This window comes from Neolamprologus multifasciatus, chromosome 1, assembly GCF_963576455.1.
Source record: "Neolamprologus multifasciatus chromosome 1, fNeoMul1.2, whole genome shotgun sequence".
Taxonomy (NCBI): Eukaryota; Metazoa; Chordata; class Actinopteri; order Cichliformes; family Cichlidae; genus Neolamprologus; species Neolamprologus multifasciatus.
This window is the reverse complement of record NC_140439.1, coordinates 3,344,416-3,366,613: the sequence shown is the minus strand read 5'-3', so window position 1 is coordinate 3,366,613 and position 22,198 is coordinate 3,344,416. Positions and strand designations below refer to the sequence as shown.

Sequence of the window (22,198 nt, the reverse complement as noted above, 5' to 3'; positions counted from 1 at the left end):
TAAGGTTGGTTCTTCAGATATATTTTATTGTGTTTTAATTTACCGCCCTCCCGGCCCCGCTGGTGTTTTTATTAAAGATTTTACGGACTTTTTATCTTCCATTATTAAACTGGAGAAAGTCTTAATGATTGGGGATTTCAACCTCCACGTGGATAATCTTAGCTGTAGCATGGCCTCTGACTTTTTATCTATTACAGACTCTTTTAGTTTTATTCAGCATGTCTCTGGACCCACCCATGTTAAAGGCCACACCTTGGACCTTGTGTTTTCTCTTGGCTTAGACATAACTAATGTCTGTGTTAAAGACGTACAAGTGAGTGACCATTCCTGTGTTACTTTTAGTCTTAGCTTCCCACTGTACGCACCACCTTCTAATCTCATGTTCCATAAGCGGTTCATAAATCAGGATGTTGCTTTGAAGTTTTCTAATATGTTGGACCCTCATGTGATTAGTGGCTGCACTGATGCTGATGTTGCTACACAGTGTTTTAATAATCACTGCTTGGAGATTTTAAATTCAGTGGCACCTATGAAATCTGTCATTGCTGCCCCAAAAAGAGCTCATCCGTGGATAAATGATGATGTAAAGAAGGTCAAAAGAATCTGTAGAAAAGTAGAACGTCTTTGGAAATCAACCAAACTCGAAGTTCACAGGCTCCACCTTAGGGAACTTTGGGTTTCCTTACATGAAACCATAAAAACAGCCAGATCAGCATATTTTTCTCAGTTAATATCATCAAGCAAGAGAAATTCCAAGGTACTGTTTGACTCCATAAACTCTATTGTTTCCCCCGTGGTCCACTGAGTACCTGTGACATCTATATCTGAGAGTGATGAGTTTCTGAGTTTCTTTGTGGATAAAGTTGATCATGTCCGTATGAGCATTGGTTCTTCAATACCATCTGTTTGTGTCTCTGGGTCACCTCCCCCTCATTTACTGTCAGTGTTTAACCCAATGACCATACATGACCTTTCACTCCTGCTGGATAAAATGAAAATTACCACTTGTGCAAATGACATTCTACCTGCTGGGCTGTTTAAAAATGCTCTCTCTGTCATTGGCCCCTCTATTGTAGAGATATGCAATGCCTCTCTTTTAACAGGTGTGGTCCCTACATTCTGTAAACATGCTGTTGTTGAGCCGATATTAAAAAAGAGCAGTTTGGATCCAACTCAGCTTAAGAATTATAGGCCTATCTCTAAGCTTCCATTATTATCGAAAATTCTGGAAAAAGTAGTTGCAGATCAACTTACCACTTTTTTAGAAAAACATGAAATTTATGACAAATTTCAGTTGGGTTTCCGTAAAAGTCACTCAACAGAAACCCATCCATCCATCCGCTTCCGCTTATCCTTTTCAGGGTCGCGGGGGGCGCTGGAGCCTATCCCAGCTGTCATAGGGCGAGAGGCGGGGTACACCCTGGACAGGTCGCCAGTCTGTCGCAGGGCCAACACACAGGGACAGACAACCATTTGCACTGTCATTCACTCGCACATTCACACCTAGTGGCAATTTGGATTATCCAATTAACCTATGCCCACAAGCTGCATGTCTTTGGACGGTGGGAGGAAGCCGGAGTACCCGGAGGGAACCCACGCAAACACGGGGAGAACATGCAAACTCCACACAGAAAGACCCTGGCCTGATGGTGGAATTGAACTCAGGACCTTCTTGCTGTGCGGCAACAGTGATAACCACCGCTTCAACAGAAACCGCATTACTTAAAGTCTCGAGTGACATTATGATGTCAGCTGACTCCGGAGCATCCTCAGTCATGGTTTTGTTGGACTTGACATCTGCCTTTGACACCATTGACCACACCATCCTGATTAACAGGCTCCGGGACGTAGTTGGTGTGTCTGGTCTGGCTTTGAAGTGGTTTCAGTCATATCTCTCCAACAGATCTTTTAGTGTTTTTGCAAATCGGTTTATGTCACATTCTAAAGATCTGAGATGTGGGGTACCGCAGGGTTCAGTTCTGGGTCCTATTCTTTTTCTTTTGTACATGTTACCTCTAGGACTTATAATTAGGCAGTTCCCTGAGGTGTCTTATCACTTCTATGCTGATGATATTCAGCTCTATTGTTCTTTTAAGCCAATGGAAGTCCATAAACTGTCCTCTTTAATTAAATGTTTAGCTTCCATTGAACAGTGGCTTGGTGACAACTACTTACAGTTGAACTCTGTACACTTTTTTGAACACTTTTGCCTGTCCCGTTTGGCTCTTTTGCCATCAGAATTATTGTCTAAAGGCGAAGAAAGATGCCCAACGGATTTTCTTTACCAAATTGACCATCCCAGCTTTGCCGTAATGGTCCATTTGATTCACCTTTTATTCTTTATTTTATTTTCACTTGCTGAATACGGGACAGACTTGACTGGGGGAAAGAAAAGGGAGAAAGAAAGAGGGAAAGAAAAACAGTTGAGAAGAGGGACGGGGGAGAAGGGCAAAAAACAAAAACCAACAGAATAAGCAGAAAAAAAAAAAATACATATATCGATCACCTGGATCACCTGTTGAGAAAGAAAAAAGAAAACAAGCAGAAGAAAACGAGAGTAATACAATAAACCACATCACAATGATATATGGGAATATGACAGTAAATACTAAATATTAAACATTATTGTGCAGCACGTAAGATCGACAGCACAGTGTGCATTGAGGTAGGAGCCAAAAAGGGTGTAGTTTGTGTGTGTGATCACCCGTGTGTACACCTGTGAGCATGGACGCGCTTGTTTTCTTAAAAGGTTCCCTCATGTAATGATCTGCTAGAGGGTGTGGGGGGCCACTGCCCCGTCCTCCAGGGCATGAAGCAGGTATGGAGGAGATCAAAACTCCAGACATCCAGAGGCCCCCAGAACACAAGAGACCAAGGAAGACCAACAGAGGGGCAGCCGTGCCACCGTCCCAGAAAGAGCTGAGGAGAGTCCCAGATGAGGGGTCACCCAGCAGCCACGGAGCAGAAGCCAGGGGGGGCTGCAGTGACGTGCCCGTGAGCTCCGCCGGCAGCCAGCTGTGCCTGAGTGACCGAGCCCCAGGCCGAGAGGCCGGGGGCACCCCACCTCCGAAGTGGCCCAAGCGAGCCCCAGGCTCCAGGCCCCGATAAGCAGCCGCCAAGGAGTGAGCCGGTGTGTACCCGGACGCCCACCCCCGGACACAAAGAACCACCAACGCACCGATGTCTGAGGGAGTCCGCCCCCGGCAGGGGAAGTGGTGGGGGGAGATAGGCCTCCAAACCTTGGAGGGCCTGAGCTGTCCTCAGAGAGGTGGCATCTGATACCCAACCTGACATATAGACACAGACATACAGGCACACACAGATACAAACATCCATTCCCACCCTCATGCTCTCATATGCACTTACTCCACACTCAACCAACGTGGAGACAGACATAAAGAGACGCTGTACACACAATCACACTCCCCAAGCGTACTCTACGAACCGGGTCTAGGTACCCTTGCCCCTGGAGGGGGGAACTGCACCCAGACCCAGGTTGTGTTACCCTTTTCCCTGCGGTGGGGAGAAGCAGACCGCCCCGACTCCGCAGCAGCAGGGAGGCCCCACATTCCGGATCCCAGTCGGACGGCCAACTCCTCCTCCTAGCCCCCCTGCTCCAGCAGAAAGCAAAGAACGAGGGTGAGAGAAGACTCCTAACCTCCCTCCACCCGCTCATTGTAGTGTTGATGTATGTGTGTTCTAAGGTGCATTTAAAACCCAGGAGGGCATGGAGCTACCTGCCAGAGAGCAGCAGGTAAGCGCATAGTCCCTCCTGCTAGCCCTCAATGTCTACGTGTATTTAAAATTGAGAGGTGGGCAACGACGCCGGGGGTGAGGTGTACACCCTGATGGTAATTGGGATTCCGTGTAGCATGCCCACCCCCAAGATCCTATATGTATGTGTAATGAGAGTGTGAGTAATGTGAATGTCTAAGTTGCGGGATAAAATTGAGGCAGAGGCAGCCAGAAGGGGACAGAGGGGGGGGGTTACCTCCTCTGCACCCTGTTGACACACCCCTACTCCAAGGCCCTGCATGTGTGGGTGGTTGTGGTGGAGCGGGAAGAGGGAGGCAGCTGGAGATGGGGAGGGAAGGAAGGGAGGGGCAAGTGACCCCTCCCTGGGGCCAGCTCCCCCGCTGACCCCAGTAGGCACCCCCATACTCCGCGACCCGCCAGGGAAGGGGGGCCCAGGCCCATCCGAACCGGGGCCCAGTGCAGCGGCGCCGCCCGGCCCCACAGAGCCCGGGGCAGTCCACCCAACCCCACAACAGAGAAAACTGCACCCACCCCATCATCCACTCATCTTCCAGACTACATAAGACAATAGACGCCCAGGCTGAGATCTTCCTCCACCTCTCCTGTATCTCCCCCTCTTGCAGAGAGAGTTCCTGAGAGAGGAAAGCTCCTGCAAGATGTGACAACCCCCCCCCCCACCAGTTGAAGAGCCCCCCAGGTGGCTCAGCGCACCGGCGGCACCCCGCGCCAGTGGCGGGCCCCCATATACCCACCGGCCCACAACCCCGGCAACACACCAACCAGGACCCAGGCCCCCGAGGCCCGGCCAGGGCCCCAGGCCAGAGCCGGAGCGCCCCCAGAACCTCACGCCCGTCCCGGACCCACCCAGGGGCAGCCAGGCTACCAGGTCAGTAACCCCCGTCCGTCAGCACAGACCCTCCCCTAGCCCCGCTGCACGTAGCCACGAGGAAGCCGTCACCTAAGAGCCAACAGAGCCCCTAATTGGCCATGACCGCTACCCCGGGTTGAGCCCCCCAAGGAAGATGCTCCCGGGGAACCCCCCGATGCCCTAAGCCCGACCCTACCCCCACACCAATCACAACAGTGAAGGCGAGACCAAAATATGACCCCCCACCCCCACTAGGTGATGGAGCTGATCAGAGGAGCCCAGAGCGATTGATCTGATGTGGTGGCAGAGGCTGTATCAAGACTAATGTAATCTAATAGATAATTTCTATATTGGTTAGAATTAAGATTGTTTTTATTTTTCCAGTTCATGAGGACTGTTTTCTTGGCTATGCATAGGGCAGTGAAAACCATATGGGCTATATTCTTTTCTGAAGTGACATTATCTAAGCTGCCCAACAAACACACTAAGGGGGAAGTTGGAATGTTACATTTCAGACACTTTGATAAGTCTTCACATATCTCGCGCCAAAACTTCTGAACTGGTGGACAGAACCAAAGAGCGTGGATATAATTGTCCGGTGAATTGGTTTGGCAGTGTGAGCAGTTGTTGGTAGATGCAAAGCCCATCTTGAACATCCGATGACCTGTATAGTGCACTCTATGTAGTATTTTGTATTGAATTAATTGAAGACTGGGATTTCTGATTAGATGAAAGGTTTTTAAGCAAATCTGAGACCAGAAGTTTTGGTCTAAGTTAACTGATAAATCCGCTTCCCATTTTGCAATAGGAAGTGATATTGATTTATCTGTTTTAGAAAGCATTCTGTATATTTTGGATAGTAATTTGGGGGTTTTAAGAGTAAAAAATTGAACCACACTTGGTGGTGTTTGTAGTTCAACTTGACCCAGTTTAAATTTCTTTTTTATTATGGATTTAATTTGTTGATATTCTAAAAATCTTTTCTTGTTGATCCCATATTGTGTAACTAGTGTATTGTGTAACAACCAGATATCTCTAAACAAACAGCATCTTGGTTCTCTTGGCTCATCGGTTCACCTGAGCCTCGGGTACCTTGGTGTGATCTTTGATTCTGCCATGTCCCTAGAACAACACTCTCGCCAGTTAATTAGGAACTGCCTTTTTCAGCTAAGAAACATCTCCAAACTGCGAACTTTGCTGTCTAAGTCTGAGTTAGAAATGGTTATTCATGCTTTTATTTCTTCTCGCTTAGATTATTGTAACAGCCTTTTTCTTTGTTTGAGCAAAAGGAATCTTGACCGTCTCCAGTTAGTCCAGAATGCTGCTGCAAGGCTTTTAACTAAGACACGGAAAAGAGAGCACATTACACCAGTGTTACGTTCATTACACTGGCTTCCAGTACATTTTAGAATTCATTTTAAAATCTTGGTACTGACTTTTAAAGCTTTGAATTGTGATGCCCCTGCTTACATTTCTGATCTTTTAGAACCCCACGCTCCCTCTCGCAGCCTGAGATCTTCTAATCAAAGGCTGTTGGTAGTCCCACGAACTCGTTTTAAGACCAGAGGAGATAGATCTTTTAGAGCGGTGGCCCCCAGGTTGTGGAATGCTCTCCCTACATCATTACGTTGCCTTGATTGTATTTATTCTTTTAAAAAGCAGCTTAAGACTCATTTATTTAGATTGGCTTTTAATTAGATTTGTGCTGTGTTTTATTATTAATGTATTTTATGTATTTCTGTTTTATATTACTGTGAAGCACTTTGTGGTTTTTATCCTGTGAAAAGTGCTATATAAATAAATTGATTTGATTTGATTTGAAGACTCTTCATCTGAAATACCTTTTTGTTGAGAACTTGGGGGAAGACCACCTTAAATTAGCTTTTCTTTCTTGCAAGTAGTGCTATTGCATAAACGTAATGGTCATAACTCCCTAGTAAGGCTGCAGCCAAGCATAGAAAATACTTAAATTATACTAAACATCATATTAAAGCAGTCAGTTGAAAGAAATCAATTCTGCAGAACAGAGACAAGTTACAGTTCTTAGATCATTTAAAAGACTAATGTACATCAAAGTGCTTCACAATAAAACTGCAGTGCGGGCAGAGCAAAGTACAAATAGTACAATTATACTTAAAATTGCATTAACATGGTGTAGTGCAGGTAAACTAATTTGAAAGTCAAACTAATTTGTTTCAAAAGCTAAGTACAAACAAGTGTGTTTTTAAACGGGATTTGAACAATTGAATTGATTCCGAAGTACGGATTTTGACTAGGAGGTTATTCCACAGTCTAGGGTCAAATGCACGGTCACCTCCGTTTTTTAAACGAGACCGTTGGCTGGAGGATCTTAGTGCTCTCTTTGCGTTGCACGGATCAAGGAGATCAGTTAAGTAGCTAGGGCCCAGGTTATTTAGAATTTTAAAAGTGAGCAGAAGGATTTTGAAATCAATGCAATATTTGACGGGAAGCCGTTGTAGGTTAGCGAGGACAGGGGTGATGTGCTCATGCCTTCTAGTGCCAGTTAAGAGGCGTGCTGCTGCATTTTGGACTAATTGCAGACACTGAAGGAGGGAGAGTTGGAGGCCCAGGTAAAGAGAGTTGCAATAGTCCAATCTAAAAGTGATGAAGGCATGGATACGTTTTTCGAGTTCTTTATGTGGTAAATAGGGCTTAGCTTTGGAAAGTTGGCGTAATTGATAAAAGCTGGTTTTTAACACAGTGGATACTTGCTTGTTTAATTTAAAAGAACTATCGATGAGCACTCCGAGGTTTCTGGCAGAATGAGAAAAGTGACTGGCGAAAGACCCCATTGTATCAGTTAGCTGGCCCAGGGGGAACGTCTTGCTTTCATTTAAGATGAGATAATTCTGGGATAGCCGGTCTTTAACCTCCCGCAGACATTCGAACAAAGGCGAGAGTGGGGACGAGGCATCCAAATTTAGAGGAAAGTAAATTTGGATATCATCTGCATAGTAGTGATAGGAGATGCAGAGCAGCCAACACAGAGCAGAGCAGCTATCTGAACGCTACCCCAACAGAGGTCGATTATCTTGTTAATAATTTCACCTCCTCACTACGTACGACTCTGGATACTGTAGCTCCAGTGAAAACTAAGGTCTCTAATCAGAAGTACCTGACCCCGTGGTATAATTCTCAAACACGTACCCTAAAGCAGATGACTCGTAATCTGGAGAGGAAATGGCGTGTCACAAATTTAGAGGATCATCATTTAGCCTGGAGAAATAGTTTGTTGCTTTATAAGAAAGCCCTCCGCAAAGCCAGAACAGCTTACTACTCATCACTGATTGAAGAAAATAAGAACAACCCCAGGTTTCTCTTCAGCACTGTAGCCAGGCTGACAAAAAGTCAGAGCTCTGTTGAGCCAACCATCCCTTTAACGTTAACTAGTGATGACTTCATGAACTTCTTCACAAATAAAATTTTTATCATTAGAGAAAAAATTACCAATAATCATCCCACAGATGTAATATTATCTACAGCTACTCTTAGTTCCATTGATGTTAAGTTAGACTCTTTTTTTCCAATCGATCTTTCTGAGTTAACTTCAATAATTACTTCCTCCAAACCATCAACGTGTCTTTTAGACCCCATTCCTACAAAACTGCTCAAAGAAGTCCTGCCATTGATTAATTCTTCGATCTTATATATGATCAACCTATCTCTAATAATCGGCTATGTACCACAGGCCTTCAAGGTGGCTGCAGTTAAACCTTTACTCAAAAAGCCATCTCTAGACCCAGCAGTCTTAGCTAATTATAGGCCAATCTCCAACCTTCCTTTCATATCAAAAATCCTTGAAAGAGTAGTTGTCAAACAGCTAACAGATCATCTGCAGAGGAATGGTTTATTTGAAGAGTTTCAGTCAGGTTTCAGAGTTCATCACAGCACAGAAACAGCTTTATTGAAGGTTACAAATGATCTTCTTATGGCCTCTGACAGTGGACTCATCTCTGTGCTTGTCCTTCTTGACCTTAGTGCAGCATTCGATACTGTTGACCATAATATTCTATTAGAGCGATTAGAACATGCTGTAGGTATTACAGGTATTGCACTGCAGTGGTTTGTATCATATCTATCTAATAGACTCCAATTTGTACATGTAAATGGAGAGTCCTCTTCACACACTGAGGTTAATTATGGAGTTCCACAGGGTTCGGTGCTAGGACCAATTCTGTTTACATTATACATGCTTCCCCTAGGCAGCATCATTAGAAGACATAGCATACATTTTCACTGCTATGCAGATGACACCCAGCTCTATCTGTCCATGAAGCCAGATAACACACACCAATTAGTTAAACTGCAGGAATGTCTTAAAGACATAAAGACTTGGATGGCCACTAACTTTCTGCTTCTTAACTCAGATAAAACTGAGGTCATTGTACTCGGCGCTGAAAAGCTTAGAAATATGGTATCTAACCAGATTCTTACTCTGGATGGCATTACCTTGGCCTCCAGTAACACTGTGAGGAACCTTGGAGTCATTTTTGACCAGGATATGTCCTTCAACGCACATATTAAACAAATATGTAAGACTGCGTTCTTCCATTTGCGCAACATCTCTAAAATTAGAAATATCCTGTCTCAGAGTGACGCTGAAAAACTAGTTCATGCATTTATTACTTCCAGGCTAGACTACTGCAATTCATTATTATCAGGATGTCCAAAAAACTCACTGAAAAGCCTTCAGTTAATCCAAAATGCTGCAGCAAGAGTACTGACAGGGACTAGAAGGAGAGAGCATATTTCTCCTGTTTTGGCTTCCCTTCATTGGCTTCCTGTTAAATCCAGAATTGAATTCAAAATCCTGCTCCTCACATACAAGGTCTTAAATAATCAGGCCCCATCTTATCTTAATGACCTTGTAGTACCATATCACCCTATTAGAGCACTTCGCTCCCGCTCTGCAGGCCCTACTTGTTGTTCCTAGAGTATTTAAAAGTAGAATGGGAGGGAGAGCCTTCAGTTTTCAGGCCCCTCTTCTGTGGAACCAGCTTCCAGTTTGGATTGAGGGAGACAGACACTATCTCTACTTTTAAGATTAGGCTTAAAACCTTCCTTTTTGCTAAAGCATATAGTTAGGGCTGGACCAGGTGACCCTGAATCCTCCCTTAGTTATGCTGCAATAGATGTAGGCTGCCGGGGGATTCCCATGATGCATTGAGTTTTTCCTTTCCAGTCACCTTTCTCACTCACTATGTATTAACAGACCTCTCTGTATTGAATCGTATCTGTTATTAATCTCTGTCTCTCTTCCACAGCATGTCTTTATCCTGTCTTCCTTCTCTCACCCCAACCGGTCGCAGCAGATGGCCGCCCCTCCCTGAGCCTGGTTCTGCCGGAGGTTTCTTCCTGTTAAAAGGGAGTTTTTCCTTCCCACTGTCGCCAAAGTGCTGCTCATAGGGGGTCATATGATTGTTGGGCTTTTCTCTGTATCTATGAAGCGCCTTGAGGCGACATTTGTTGTGATTTGGCGCTATATAAATAAAATTGAATTGAATTGAATTGAATTGAATAGATGTTATGTTTTTTAAAGATGAGTCCCAAGGGCAGCATGTACAAGGAGAACAGCGTGGGGCTTAATATGGACCCCTGAGGCACACCACAGTTAACAGGGGAAGAAGAGGAAGAGTATTTCCCCATGGTGACAGAGAAGGATCTGTCTGATAGATACGATTTAAACCATGAAAGAACATTACCTTTAAGGCCAACTACATGTTCTAGCCTTGTTAGGAGAATATTATGGTCTAGCGTATTGAAAGCAGCAGTTAGATCTAATAAGACTAGAGCCACAGGGCGGCAGTTAGGAGGAGATCATTAAAACCTCTCAATAAGGCTGTCTCGGTACTATGACGGGGTTTGAATCCAGATTGAAATTTGTCACTGACACCATGTCTCTAAGAAGGACTTTTTTTTTTTTACATTTTAGACATGAAAGGAAGTTTAGAGATCGGCTTGAAGGACTGTTGGGGTCAGCGTTGCTTTGATTACAGGTTGTACGGCTGCGTGTTTGAAGGCAGTCGGAACCAGTGGCGTGTCTAGAAAATTTTTGTTGGGGGGGCCAGGTAGGGGCACAGATTTGGAGAAGGGTGGCAGATGTAATTGGCAGATAATGTTAAAAAAAAATTCTACCAAGCGTTAACCATAATTCAATAACCCTATGAACCTAATAACCGAATGTGCTTTTAACTCTTATTAGAATGAGATTTTAAACACTACAAGTGCCTGTGATAATATAAAAATATTACATTCATTAAATAAAAAAAAATGTTATTTAAAGAAGGATTTTGTTTTACTTTCCAATTATGTACCACAATACATATATTTGCTTAGTTAATTATTTATCCCCAAATATTAGGATCGGTTGAACACTTGACAATATAAACATCCCTTCCTTGCATTTTCCTTATTCATTCTCACACATTCCTTCATTTGTAGAACTCACAGGTGACAATGATGACTGCTGCTCAGTCCACCTTTCCCTGACATTGCTCTCTGCTTCTGGTTGTATTTTAGCCTTCTTAAGGAAGAAATTATCAATATTTTGAGATCTTTTCATTCTTCCTATTCTTTTATCTCTACTGGTTGGCCCTGAAGTAATAAAGCAAAAACTTATGTCGCAAACAACAACTTTCCTGATGTGTGACCTTTGACTAGAAGTCAGGGATGTCAAATTCTGGCCCTCATTGACCCCTATCATGCACGTTTTAGATGTTACCCATACCAACAGAGCCAATTCAAATCAAATAATCCCCAAACACCTAGTTGTGCACAAATCTGTAAATGATTCTTTAAATCAGCTGTGTTGACGTATGGAAACATCTGAAACCGGGAGGACAGGAGCCTTGAGAACCAGAACTGCACATCCCTGCACTGAACATGGCACAGGGGTGATTTACACTCTATTCATAACATGGAGCTGGCAGATAAGTAATGAGAGAAATTAGCTAGACCGCACAGTGTAGTGTAAGTGCTGCCTTATGGTAAACTTTAGTAATACTGATGTATAAAGAACAACAGTGGCTGATGATGAAGTACAGTCAGCTGGCATGGTGACACTGCCAGTATTAACCTGCAACCAAATCTGCAGCTCCACACAGCAATGTTACGACTTGGATTATATCTTATAACTCATAACTCTTATGCTAGCTCCCCCCAGCAGCCTACTGTCTGAAAGTGTTATTTTTTCCTTGGTATTCTAATTTCACCGAAGTCTACTAAACTCAACAAACTTAATATTACTTACCGGAACATTTATTCTCTCCTCATTTTCTTTTGCCGAAAAATTGTTTTTCCTAAGGTGATACTCATAGTGCAGAAGCTGATGCTGCATTCACTTACACTCGGATATCTGAGCTTCACTGTGAAAACATAATCGTACATTTGATTGAATTTTATTGTTTTAGCTTTGGGGTGGAAACCTGGGGTGGCCTGTGCCGGAACACAGCCTGATGACAGTGAAGAGTTCATTAGAAGTAAAATAGAGAGACCGATAGTAGTCAGAGGTTCCTTAATAATGTGGGAAGGCAGAATGTCATGCAGCGTATTAGAGTTACTCATATGATCAATAATTTCTTTCAGAGTCGAAAAAGATACAGGCTCAAACTGTTGAAAAACCACAGAGCATTCAGAAACTGGGGTTTGGTTAACTGCTGGTAGATATGGTGCCCTTAGTGCTGAAATTTTATCTATAAAGTAATGTAAGAATTTTTCACAGAGAGCCAGGGAGGCGTAGAGCAGGGATTATCAACTGAATTAAAGATTTTAAACAGAACTTGTGGCTTGTGACTGTTGTCAGTAATAAGTTCTGTCAGGAAGGAAGCTTTTGCAATTTTGACAGTCTTCTGATATTTTGATCGGCAGTTATGCAGGATTTCCAGGGACACCTGAAGTTTGCCTTTTTTCCATTTCCTCTCTGCTCGGCGACATTCACGCCTGAGAGCGCGAGTGGATTCATTCAGCCATGGTTGGTAAGTGGGCTTGAAGCGTTTAGCCCTTAATGGAGCCACAGTGTTTAAAATCGAGGAGCATGTTGAAATAAAGGCGTTAGAAAATTCATCAACCGACATAGCTGAATTAGAGTTGGTATCATAAAAAGTAGAGTTAGTAAAGGCCACAGAGAAGCTGGTAATCTCAGGATTAATCGTGCGCACTTGGCGCAATTCAATTCCACATTACAAAGTTCAATATCAAACATGACTGGGAAGTGGTCCGAGATCCGAGTGTCGCTTATATCCATAATGTGCATGTCCAGACCATATGACAATACCAGATCAAGTGTGTGGCCTTGGAGTACATGGCAGGAGGCAATTGCCGTACTTGAAATTTGTTTTTAAAGACCGAGGCTAGCCCTCCACCTCTACCCGAGGTCCTGGGACAGCTCAGAAAGGCACAGTTTGGGGGAAGAAGTTCCAAAAAGGAAAAGGACTCACCGGGACGTACCCAAGTCTCCGTCAGGAACAAGAAATCTCACCTTGATGAGAGAAAAAAAGTCATTTAGGATTAAGGACTTGTGCAGTGCCATCCGGATCGTAGTCACATTATCACTTCTAGGAGTGCGCCTCAACAGGCGTAGATTACTGTGCTTCACGCCACCTCTGGAGGTCTGCATCCAACACCGAGCAGGTAGACCGAGCGGGCATGCTGGCCGACATGGCGAATCAGCCTAAAGGTAGACCAGTCCTGGAAGGATGGGGAGGAACGTAAAATAACATAGTGGTTAATCACTTCGTGTGACTTTAGGTAGGCCTTGATGCGTTCACGGATACCGCTCCGTTTACCCTGTCTCCTAGGTCGTTTTTTTCTGTAGGGGGGCAAAAGACAGGTAGCGTACGAGGGGAAGAATATCCATCGAAAGCGGGGGGGAAAGTCCCTGGTTCTCAGCGTACGTCTGGCGTTTGATGGTTCAATGGTCGAAGATTCAAAAGAGTTTGACGATCATAGGCAATTAGTGCAAAAACAGCCGGGAATCATACATAAAGCAAAACGGCAAGCAGTACTCAGAGCTTGGGGAGACGAAGACGGCCTGGCGTACACACTGGCGCCATCTTGGATTCCATCTTGGATTAGCTACACTAATAAGATGTTCTGTAAATGTAGCCATAAATGAAGCTCGCAGTCACTCAGGCTCATTGGTGTAGCACCTTTCACCTTATCAACGGTAACACCTTAATATTCCCAGACAGTCTGTCCTGTTAACAATATATCGACCAAACAATTAACCAGTCAATCCTGAGACAGCAGTCCTATCATCTATGATGGTTTCAAACTGAGTTTCCTTATATTTCCCCAGACCATAAATCTTTATTTAAATGTCACCAAACCATTTAGCCGTTTCATGGAGTTATACTTTTAAAATAGTGTTCCAGCTGTTAGTTAGCTAGCTCAGCGGTCCCCAACCTTTTTTGCGCCACAGACAAGTTTATGTCCAACAACATTTTCAACATTTTCACGGACCGGCCTTTAAGGTGTCGCAGATAAATACAACAAAATAAAACCAGTACTGGTACCAAAAAAAAGAAGATTTATTCATAACACACGGGAAAAGACCCAGGGAAACAGAGTTAACGATAAAAACGATTAAAAAAATAACGCTAAAACCCTGAAAAACATAAATTTCACACCCGAGCCTCAACTCTCACGGCCAAACGACTCACGAACCGGTACCGATCTATGGCCTGGGGGTTGGGGACCGCTGAGCTAGCTAATAAAATCTGCTAGCAACAGTTTTTCAGATTACCACAAAAACAGGACTGAATCTGACAGTAAGTCAGAGTAGAAAATGTTTTCCTAAGGTTGCATTTTAAATGAGTACTGATATTTCTCATTATTCTTTTTTGGTGTTGGCGTGCTTCCCAAATATGGGCTAAAATAATGTAAAGTAATGCTAACACATTAAATCACCAGCTTTAACAAGTGGTCTGAGATAATTTTTCTTCTCTCACCCCACCGGTCGCAGCAGATGGCCCCGCCCCTCCCTGAGCCTGGTTCTGCCGGAGGTTTCTTCCTGTTAAAAGGGAGTTTTTCCTTCCCACTGTCGCCAAAGTGCTTGCTCATAGGGGGTCATATGATTGTTGGGTTTTTCTCTGTATCTATGAAGCGCCTTGAGGCGACATTTGTTGTGATTTGGCGCTATATAAATAAAATTGAATTGAATTGAATAATGTCAAGCTCTTTATTAAACACACATCCTCCGAGTGAAAACTCAGAAAATTAAATGAAGAAATGATCGTTTACTCATCACAGCTGACTAGAGCCAAACGTGACATTGATCCTTTTTTCTGACCAACATCAGAGTCAAATCCAGAGTAACAGGAAAACCTTCAACCAGTTAAGAGCTGTTAATTAAGATCATCGATACTGGGATTCTTCTACACTAAAATGTGTCTCTACACTATATACAGTATGGCTTCTATTCCCAGGTACACATACGAGTGTGGTCGAACACAGTCCACATTTCCACCATTTCTACTCTCGACATGCAGAGTGGAGGATATAAAGTCTCTGGATAAGTACATTCTCCAAGTCCCTTAGAAGGACCAGTAGATCCTGATCTTGGTCGAGTCCAGACTGGGTACCCAGGCCTGGGTATAGCAGCTCTTGACTGAGACCTCCTAGCAGCAGGCTGTGGAAGTCCTCCCTGTCCAGGAGCTGATCCATGTTCTGCAGGAAGAATCCTTCACAAAACCTGCAGAGTTCAGCTCCTCCATGGTGCTGCAAGTGCAGAAGCTGAGTCAGTGTCTCTGCGATAATCCATTTTATATATGATGTTGGAGATTTTCTTCGCAGCAGCATTTATGCAAACAGTTGTTCCTTCTATTATGATCTTGAAATTCGAGTCACCATTAAAAAATACAATAATTTTTACACCTAAAAGAAAATAAGGCTCGAGTCTTTAGTTTCACAGCCTGAAGCATGAAGGTCTAAATAGAACATGGTCCAATCAATAAAATGTAATATGAGAAATCACAAATTTTGCATATTCTTTATTTTATCTGTACTCTAAAGTCATAAAGCGAGAGAAACATTTTGGAAACAGTTTGTGGTGGAGTTTATACGAGTCCTACCATCGGGTTCTGTAACGGCCCATCAAAAGGCAACAATCCAAAACTTTACCTGAGTTGTGTTTGATCAGTCTCCCCTTCAATTTCATCTTTTTTGGGATATTTATATTTGCCGTGGCTACTACTACTGCTGCTTTTCATGGCAGTGCTTTCATATGCAGTCTATGGTTTGAATAAAAGCTGTGTCCCAGATATCTAACTGTCTTACATGTCAGCTCGTGTGTTTTTACCTTCGCAGCCTTGTAGATGCTGACAGCATTGTCCAGAGTAAGGCTTTGCGACAGTGACATTTCACAGCGTCTTTGCAGACCTCGGAGCTGGTAGAAAGTGGCCACTGGCAACAGCTACGAGACAGATACCAAAGAGTAAACCATCAGTGTACTTTACACTGTTTACAAAGCTGGTTATGCACACACATGAGTGGTGAATACACATTAAAATCATTTGTGGATGTCTACTTCTGCCATAGTAATAACCTGATGGTAAAAATGGTAAATGGCCTGTATTTGTACAGTGCTTTACTCGTCCCTAAGGACCCCAAAGCATCCAGTCATCCACCCATTCACACACACATTGGTGATGGCAGCTACATTGTAGCCACAGCCACCCTGGGGCGCACTGACAGAACACTGGCACCACCAGTGTGGTGACCACCACCAGTAGGCAACGGGTGAAGTGTCTTGCCCAAGGACACAACGACCGAGACTGTCCGAGCCGGGGCTCGAACCGGCAACCTTCCGATTACAAGGCGAACTCCCAACTCTTGAGCCACGATTGCTGCTCCTGTCCAAAAAAGCACGTTACCAAAAAGAAATGTTTGACTGCAGCAGCAGCAGAAACAACAGAAAATAACAGATGCCGTCTAAAATATTTGCCCCGGTGACAGAAGTAATGCAAGAAGTCATAAATAGTTTAAACCTACCTCACAGTCAGTGGCTTAAAGAGATTCATCTACTGAAACACAAACCAGTACAATCCACAACAAGCTGGAAATCCTAAAACAGGCCCAGACTGGAGCAGGCATTGACTCAGTCTGTGGGACGTTTACCTTCAAGGCTTCAGAGGGAGACACAGACAGCCCCTCAGTTCCTCCACAGTACAGAGACTTCATCATCATCTGCAGGGAAACAAACAGCCTTCATCCACCTAAACGTCTCAGTCACATCTGCACCGAAGCACAAGGGGTAAGCTAGTTCCTCACCTGGAAGGTGCCGTAGGTCATGTGATTGATGTGGACGATGTTATCGGGGGAATCTGTGAGCAGCTGGCGAAACCTGCCGGGACAGAGCGCACATCAGGACACATGTCATTCTTTAAAAAGGCGCTGACATTCGAGGCCACTTGTTCACATAAACTTTCTAAATAAAGAGTAAGAGTAAGAATTAATGATCAATAATCACATTAAAATCAATACTTTCTCACATTGGTTATGATAGCACACGGAAGCTCACAGAGGAATGCCTCCTATTAGTGGATGAAAGGTTCATTTCTGGGTAAGCAGTGCTCAGTGTCATTTGATAAAATGAACATTTAAAGTTTGGTTCTAAATCATGATGTGTCCGGGTGTGGTTGGTGGCTCGGCTGCAGGGGAGGAGTGGAGCAGCAGGTTCAGGGTGGGCTGTGTGGGTCTTCCCTATTTCAGTAGCAGCCGGGCCGGAGAGAGAGGAGCTGCTGGAGCAGTGTGCGCCGGAAAGTGCCGCGAATAATAGAAACTGAGTGTAGGGATGCACCGATACCACTTTTTTGGAAACGAGTACGAGTACTTGCATTTCAGTACTCGCCGATACCGATACAGAGTACTTAATAAAAACATGATTAAAATTTGCAGGTAACAGCAAAAAAAAAAAAAAATCAAGGGACTGGTTTGGAATTAAGAACATTTATTTAAAATGAAAAGCATGTTGTATGCAACATATTACAGAATAAATAATTATAAAGAACAAAATTTCTTTCTCATCACACAAAAAGAAAGAAGAAAACAAAAATATTCAGGAATTAGAAAAAACCATCAAATCCTTAGAAGAAGCCTACGCGTTCCACCAAGATCAAGAAATAATGAACAAAATATGCAAAACAAAACTAGAATTAAATGAAATTATTAATAGAAAAACACAATTCCTTGTACAAAGACTTCGCTTGCAGAATTTTGAACACAGTAACAAACCAGGTCGATTTCTAGCAAACCAGTTAAAAATAAATAAAGAAAAAACAACTATATGTGCCACTAAAGATTTATCAGGGAACACAATATATGACCCTGGAAGAATAAACAAGATTTTTAGGGATTTCTATGAAACTTTATATTCACCACAAATAAACCCGTCTAAAAATGAAATTGATTTGTTTCTTGACAACGTAACTCTTCCAAAATTACTAGACAGTCAAGCAATGGCACTGGATTCGCCACTGACGCCAGGTGAACTCCAGGAAGCCCTGATAAGTATGCCCATTAATAAAGCTCCAGGTCCAGACGGCTTTCCTGCAGAATTCTACAAAGAATTCTGGACAATTTTGGCACCAGTATTCCATGGAATGTTGCAGGAAATCAAGAAAAATGGCAGACTACCACCAAATATGAATTCTGCTAACATTAGTCTCCTGCTAAAACCAGGAAAAGACCCTTTATTTCCCTCAAGTTATCGTCCAATATCCCTTATAAATGTAGACCTTAAAATAATCTGCAAAGCTCTCTCAAAGAGATTAGAGAAAATAACCCCCCTCTTAATTCATCCTGACCAAACTGGTTTCATAAAAGGTCGGCACTCCTCAACAAATACTCGTAGATTTCTTAATTTAATAGACTACTCATACAATAAAAACATTGAAACCATAATATTATCTCTAGATGCAGAAAAAGCATTTGACAGAGTTAACTGGAAATTTTTATTTGCAACTTTACACAAATTTGGTTTTGGAAACTCTTTCATAAATTGGATAAGAATATTATACAATTCCCCAACAGCTCGTATCAGAACAAATGACCAGACATCCTCCAGCTTTTGTCTCCTGAGGGGCACCAGACAGGGATGCCCACTCTCCCCTTCACTTTTTGCAATTTTTATCGAACCTCTAGCAGCAGCACTTAGACAGGCTACAACAATTAAGGGCATAAAATGTAATAACGTAGAACATAAAATCAGTCTCTATGCAGATGATGTGTTGCTTTTTCTGCAAAACTCACAAATCAACCTCTCTGAGGTAATTACTCTAATAAACTGGTTTTCAAGAGTTTCAGACTATTCAATTAACTGGCCAAAATCTACAGTTCTTCCCATTAACTGCTCCTTCCACAATTCATCTTCTGCCCCACTACAATCTGGAAATATTAAATATTTAGGTATTATTGTTTCTCCTAAGCTTTCAGACTTAATTAAATTAAACCACATCCCACTTCTAAAGAAAGTAGAAGGCGATCTGACTAGATGGAAATCTCTACCCATATCACTCATGGGAAGGGTCGCCACTATAAAAATGATGATCTTGCCAAAAATAAATTACTTATTTTTAATGATCCCTAACAAACCATCACAAGATTGGTTCAGATCTCTGGATTCACATATTTCTAAATTCCTTTGGAAAGATAAACCCCCGCGCATCAGCTTAAAAACGCTACAAAGAACCAAGGATAGAGGAGGACTAGATCTGCCTAATTTTCACCAATACTTCTTAGCCAACAGGCTTCAGTTCATCTCAGAATGGTTCAAATGTACCCTCTTAGATGAGCCCTGGCTAGATGTTGAACAGGCACTATGCAATGATCTAGAGATTTCAGACCTACCATTTATTAGCTCAAACATCAAAAGACATGAATGCTTTAAAAGCATCAACATCAGCTTTTCTCTGTCAGCATGGTGGGAGTTTCTAAAAATAACGGAGTCTTCATTAATCCCATGCAAACGTACACCTATCTGGAATAACCCTGACATATTACAAAACAAAAATATGATTAATTTCCCAGAATGGAGTTGTAAAGGAATTAAATACTTAGAACATATATTAGAGGGAACAGAATTTATTCCATTTGACAGACTAGTTACACAATATGGGATCAACAAGAAAAGATTTTTAGAATATCAACAAATTAAATCCATAGTAAAAAAGAAATTTAACCTCAGTCAAGTTGAATTACAAACACCACCAAGTGTGGTTCAATTTCTTACTCTTAAATCCCCCAAACTATTATCTAAAATATACAGAACACTTTCTAAAATAGATGAATCAATATCCCTTCCTATTGCAAAGTGGGAAGCAGATTTATCAGTCAGCTTAGACCAAAACGTCTGGTCTCAGATTTGCTTAAAAACCTTTAAATTTATTAAAAATCCCAATCTGCAATTAATACAATACAAAATACTGCATAGAGTGCACTATACAGGTCATCGAATGTTTAAGATGGGCTTTACATCCGCCAACAACTGCTCACACTGTCAAGGCAATACACCAGACAGTTACATCCACGCTCTTTGGTTCTGTCCACCAGTGCAGAAGTTTTGGCACGAGATATGTGAGGACTTATCAAAGTGTCTGAAATGTAAAATTCCAACCTCCCCTTTAGTATGCTTGTTGGGAAATTTGGATGATGTCACTACAGAAATTAATACAGTCCACATGGTTTTTATTGCCCTATGCATCGCCAAGAAAACGGTCCTCATGAACTGGAAAAATAAAAATAATCTTAATTCTAGCCAATACAGAAACTATCTAATAGATCACATTAGTCTCGATATAGCCTCTGCCACCACATTAGATCCCTCTGGGCTCCTTTGATCGGCTCCATCACCTAGCGGGGGTGGGGGGTCGTGGTTTGGTCCCGCCTTGGCTATTGTGGTTGATGTGGAGGTTGGGATGGGCTTAGGGCACCTGGAGGACCCCTAGAGACGTTATCCCTGGAGGGCTTAACCCGGGGGTTGTGTTCATAACCTGGTTAGTGGCTCTGGTCGCTCTCAGAGGTTGTTCTCCTCGTGGCCGCGTGCAGCGGGGCTGGAGGATGGTCTGTGCTGGCGGACGTAGGTTACTGGCCTGGTGGCCTGGCTGCCCCTGAGTGGATCCGGGGCGGGCGTGGGGGTTTGGGGTTCGGGGGTGCTTCGCCTCCGTGCTGGGGCTCTGGCTGGGCCTTGGGGGCTTCGGTCCTCGTCGGTGTGTCGCCGAGGTTGTGGGCGGGTGGGTGCACGGGGGCTCAGCCCTGGCGCAGGGGGCCTCTTGTGCATCGGCCTAACCGGGGGGCTCTTGAACTGGCAGGGAGGTTGTTCCATCTTTGCAGGAGTCCACTCTGCAGGTGGGGGAGAGACATAGGAGAGGTGGAGAATAAACTTAACCTGGGTGTCTGTGTCTTGTGTAGTCTGGGAGATGATTGAATGTTGGGGTGGGTACAGTTTCCTCTGCGGTGGGGTAGAGTGGGCTGCCCCGGGTCCTGTGGGGCTTGGCGGTGTTGCTGCCGTAGGCCCCGGTCTGGATGGGCCTGGGCTCCCTTGCCTTGGTGGATACCAGAGGACGGGGGTGCATATTGGGGTCAGCGGGGGAGCTGGCCCTAGGGAGGGACACCCTCCCCTCCCTTCTTTTCCTCCCCATCCCCGGCTGCCTCCCTCTTCACGCTCCACCACACCCACCCACACAGGTAGGGCTTTGGGGTGCGGGTGTGTCACCAGGGTGCAGGGGAGACATTCCCCCCCCCCTCTGTCCTCTTCTGGCCACCTGTGCCTCAATTTTATCTCACAACTTAGACATCCACATTACTTACACTCTCATAACACACACATATATATATATATATATAGGGCCTTGAGGGTGGGCACGTTAACGGCGTCCAGTAGACGGTCTGTGTATTCAAACCTGCCTCTGGCGCCGGTGCCCACCTCTCAATTTTAAATCCATGTAGACATTGAGGGTTCTCGGGAGGGGCCGTGCTAACACCTGCTGCTCTCTGGCAGCAGCACCATGCTCTCCCTTGTTTTAAATACACTTTAGAGCAACACGCAGCAACACTACACTTGAGCGGGAGGAGGGAGGTATGGGGTCTTAACACACCCCTGTTCTCTGCTAGCCATCGGGGCGGGGGGGCTGGGAAGAGATGCTGGCTGTCCGATTGGCCTCCCTGCTGCTGCGGAGCCTGGGGCGGTCTGCTTGCCTCCACCCCGGAGGGAAGGGTAACATCTCTTGGGTCTGGGTGCCGTTTCCATCTCTGGGGGTGAGGATACCTGGACCCGGGATATAGAGTATGTTTGGGGAGTGTGATTGTGTGTACATGTCCATTTACGTTTATTCCTGCGTTGGGTGAGTGCTGAGTGTTTGTATATGTGTGCATGAGGGTGGGAATGCATGTCTGTGTCTGTGTGTGCCTGTTTGTCTGTGTCTATATGTCAGGTCGGGTCTTAGACTTCACCTCTCTGGGAACTCCAAGGCCCTCCAAAGTGTGGAGGCCTATCTCCCCTCACCACACTCCCTGCCGGTGACTGATGCCCTCAGGGGTCGGTGCGTTGGTGGTTCTTGG

The 22,198-nt window shown here is 44.0% G+C and overlaps 1 protein-coding gene and 1 long non-coding RNA gene across 2 annotated transcripts in view; one reads left to right on the top strand and one right to left on the bottom strand.

Annotated features, from left to right (window-relative positions):
• LOC146525131 (uncharacterized) overlaps nt 1–22,198 on the top strand; it is a 286,848-nt gene that overhangs the window by 252,725 nt on the left and 11,925 nt on the right. The window lies entirely within an intron of this gene.
• LOC146525130 (ankyrin repeat and BTB/POZ domain-containing protein 2-like) overlaps nt 14,577–22,198 on the bottom strand; it is a 32,972-nt gene continuing 25,350 nt past the window's right edge. Inside the window, exons 14-17 of the mRNA XM_085161658.1 lie at nt 16,913–16,985; nt 16,760–16,828; nt 15,942–16,055; nt 14,577–15,361 (exon numbers count right to left, since the gene is read on the bottom strand). Coding sequence (XP_085017784.1) covers nt 15,116–15,361; nt 15,942–16,055; nt 16,760–16,828; nt 16,913–16,985 — 502 coding nt within the window. The 3' untranslated portion in view covers nt 14,577–15,115. The remainder of the gene's footprint in view (nt 15,362–15,941; nt 16,056–16,759; nt 16,829–16,912; nt 16,986–22,198) is intronic.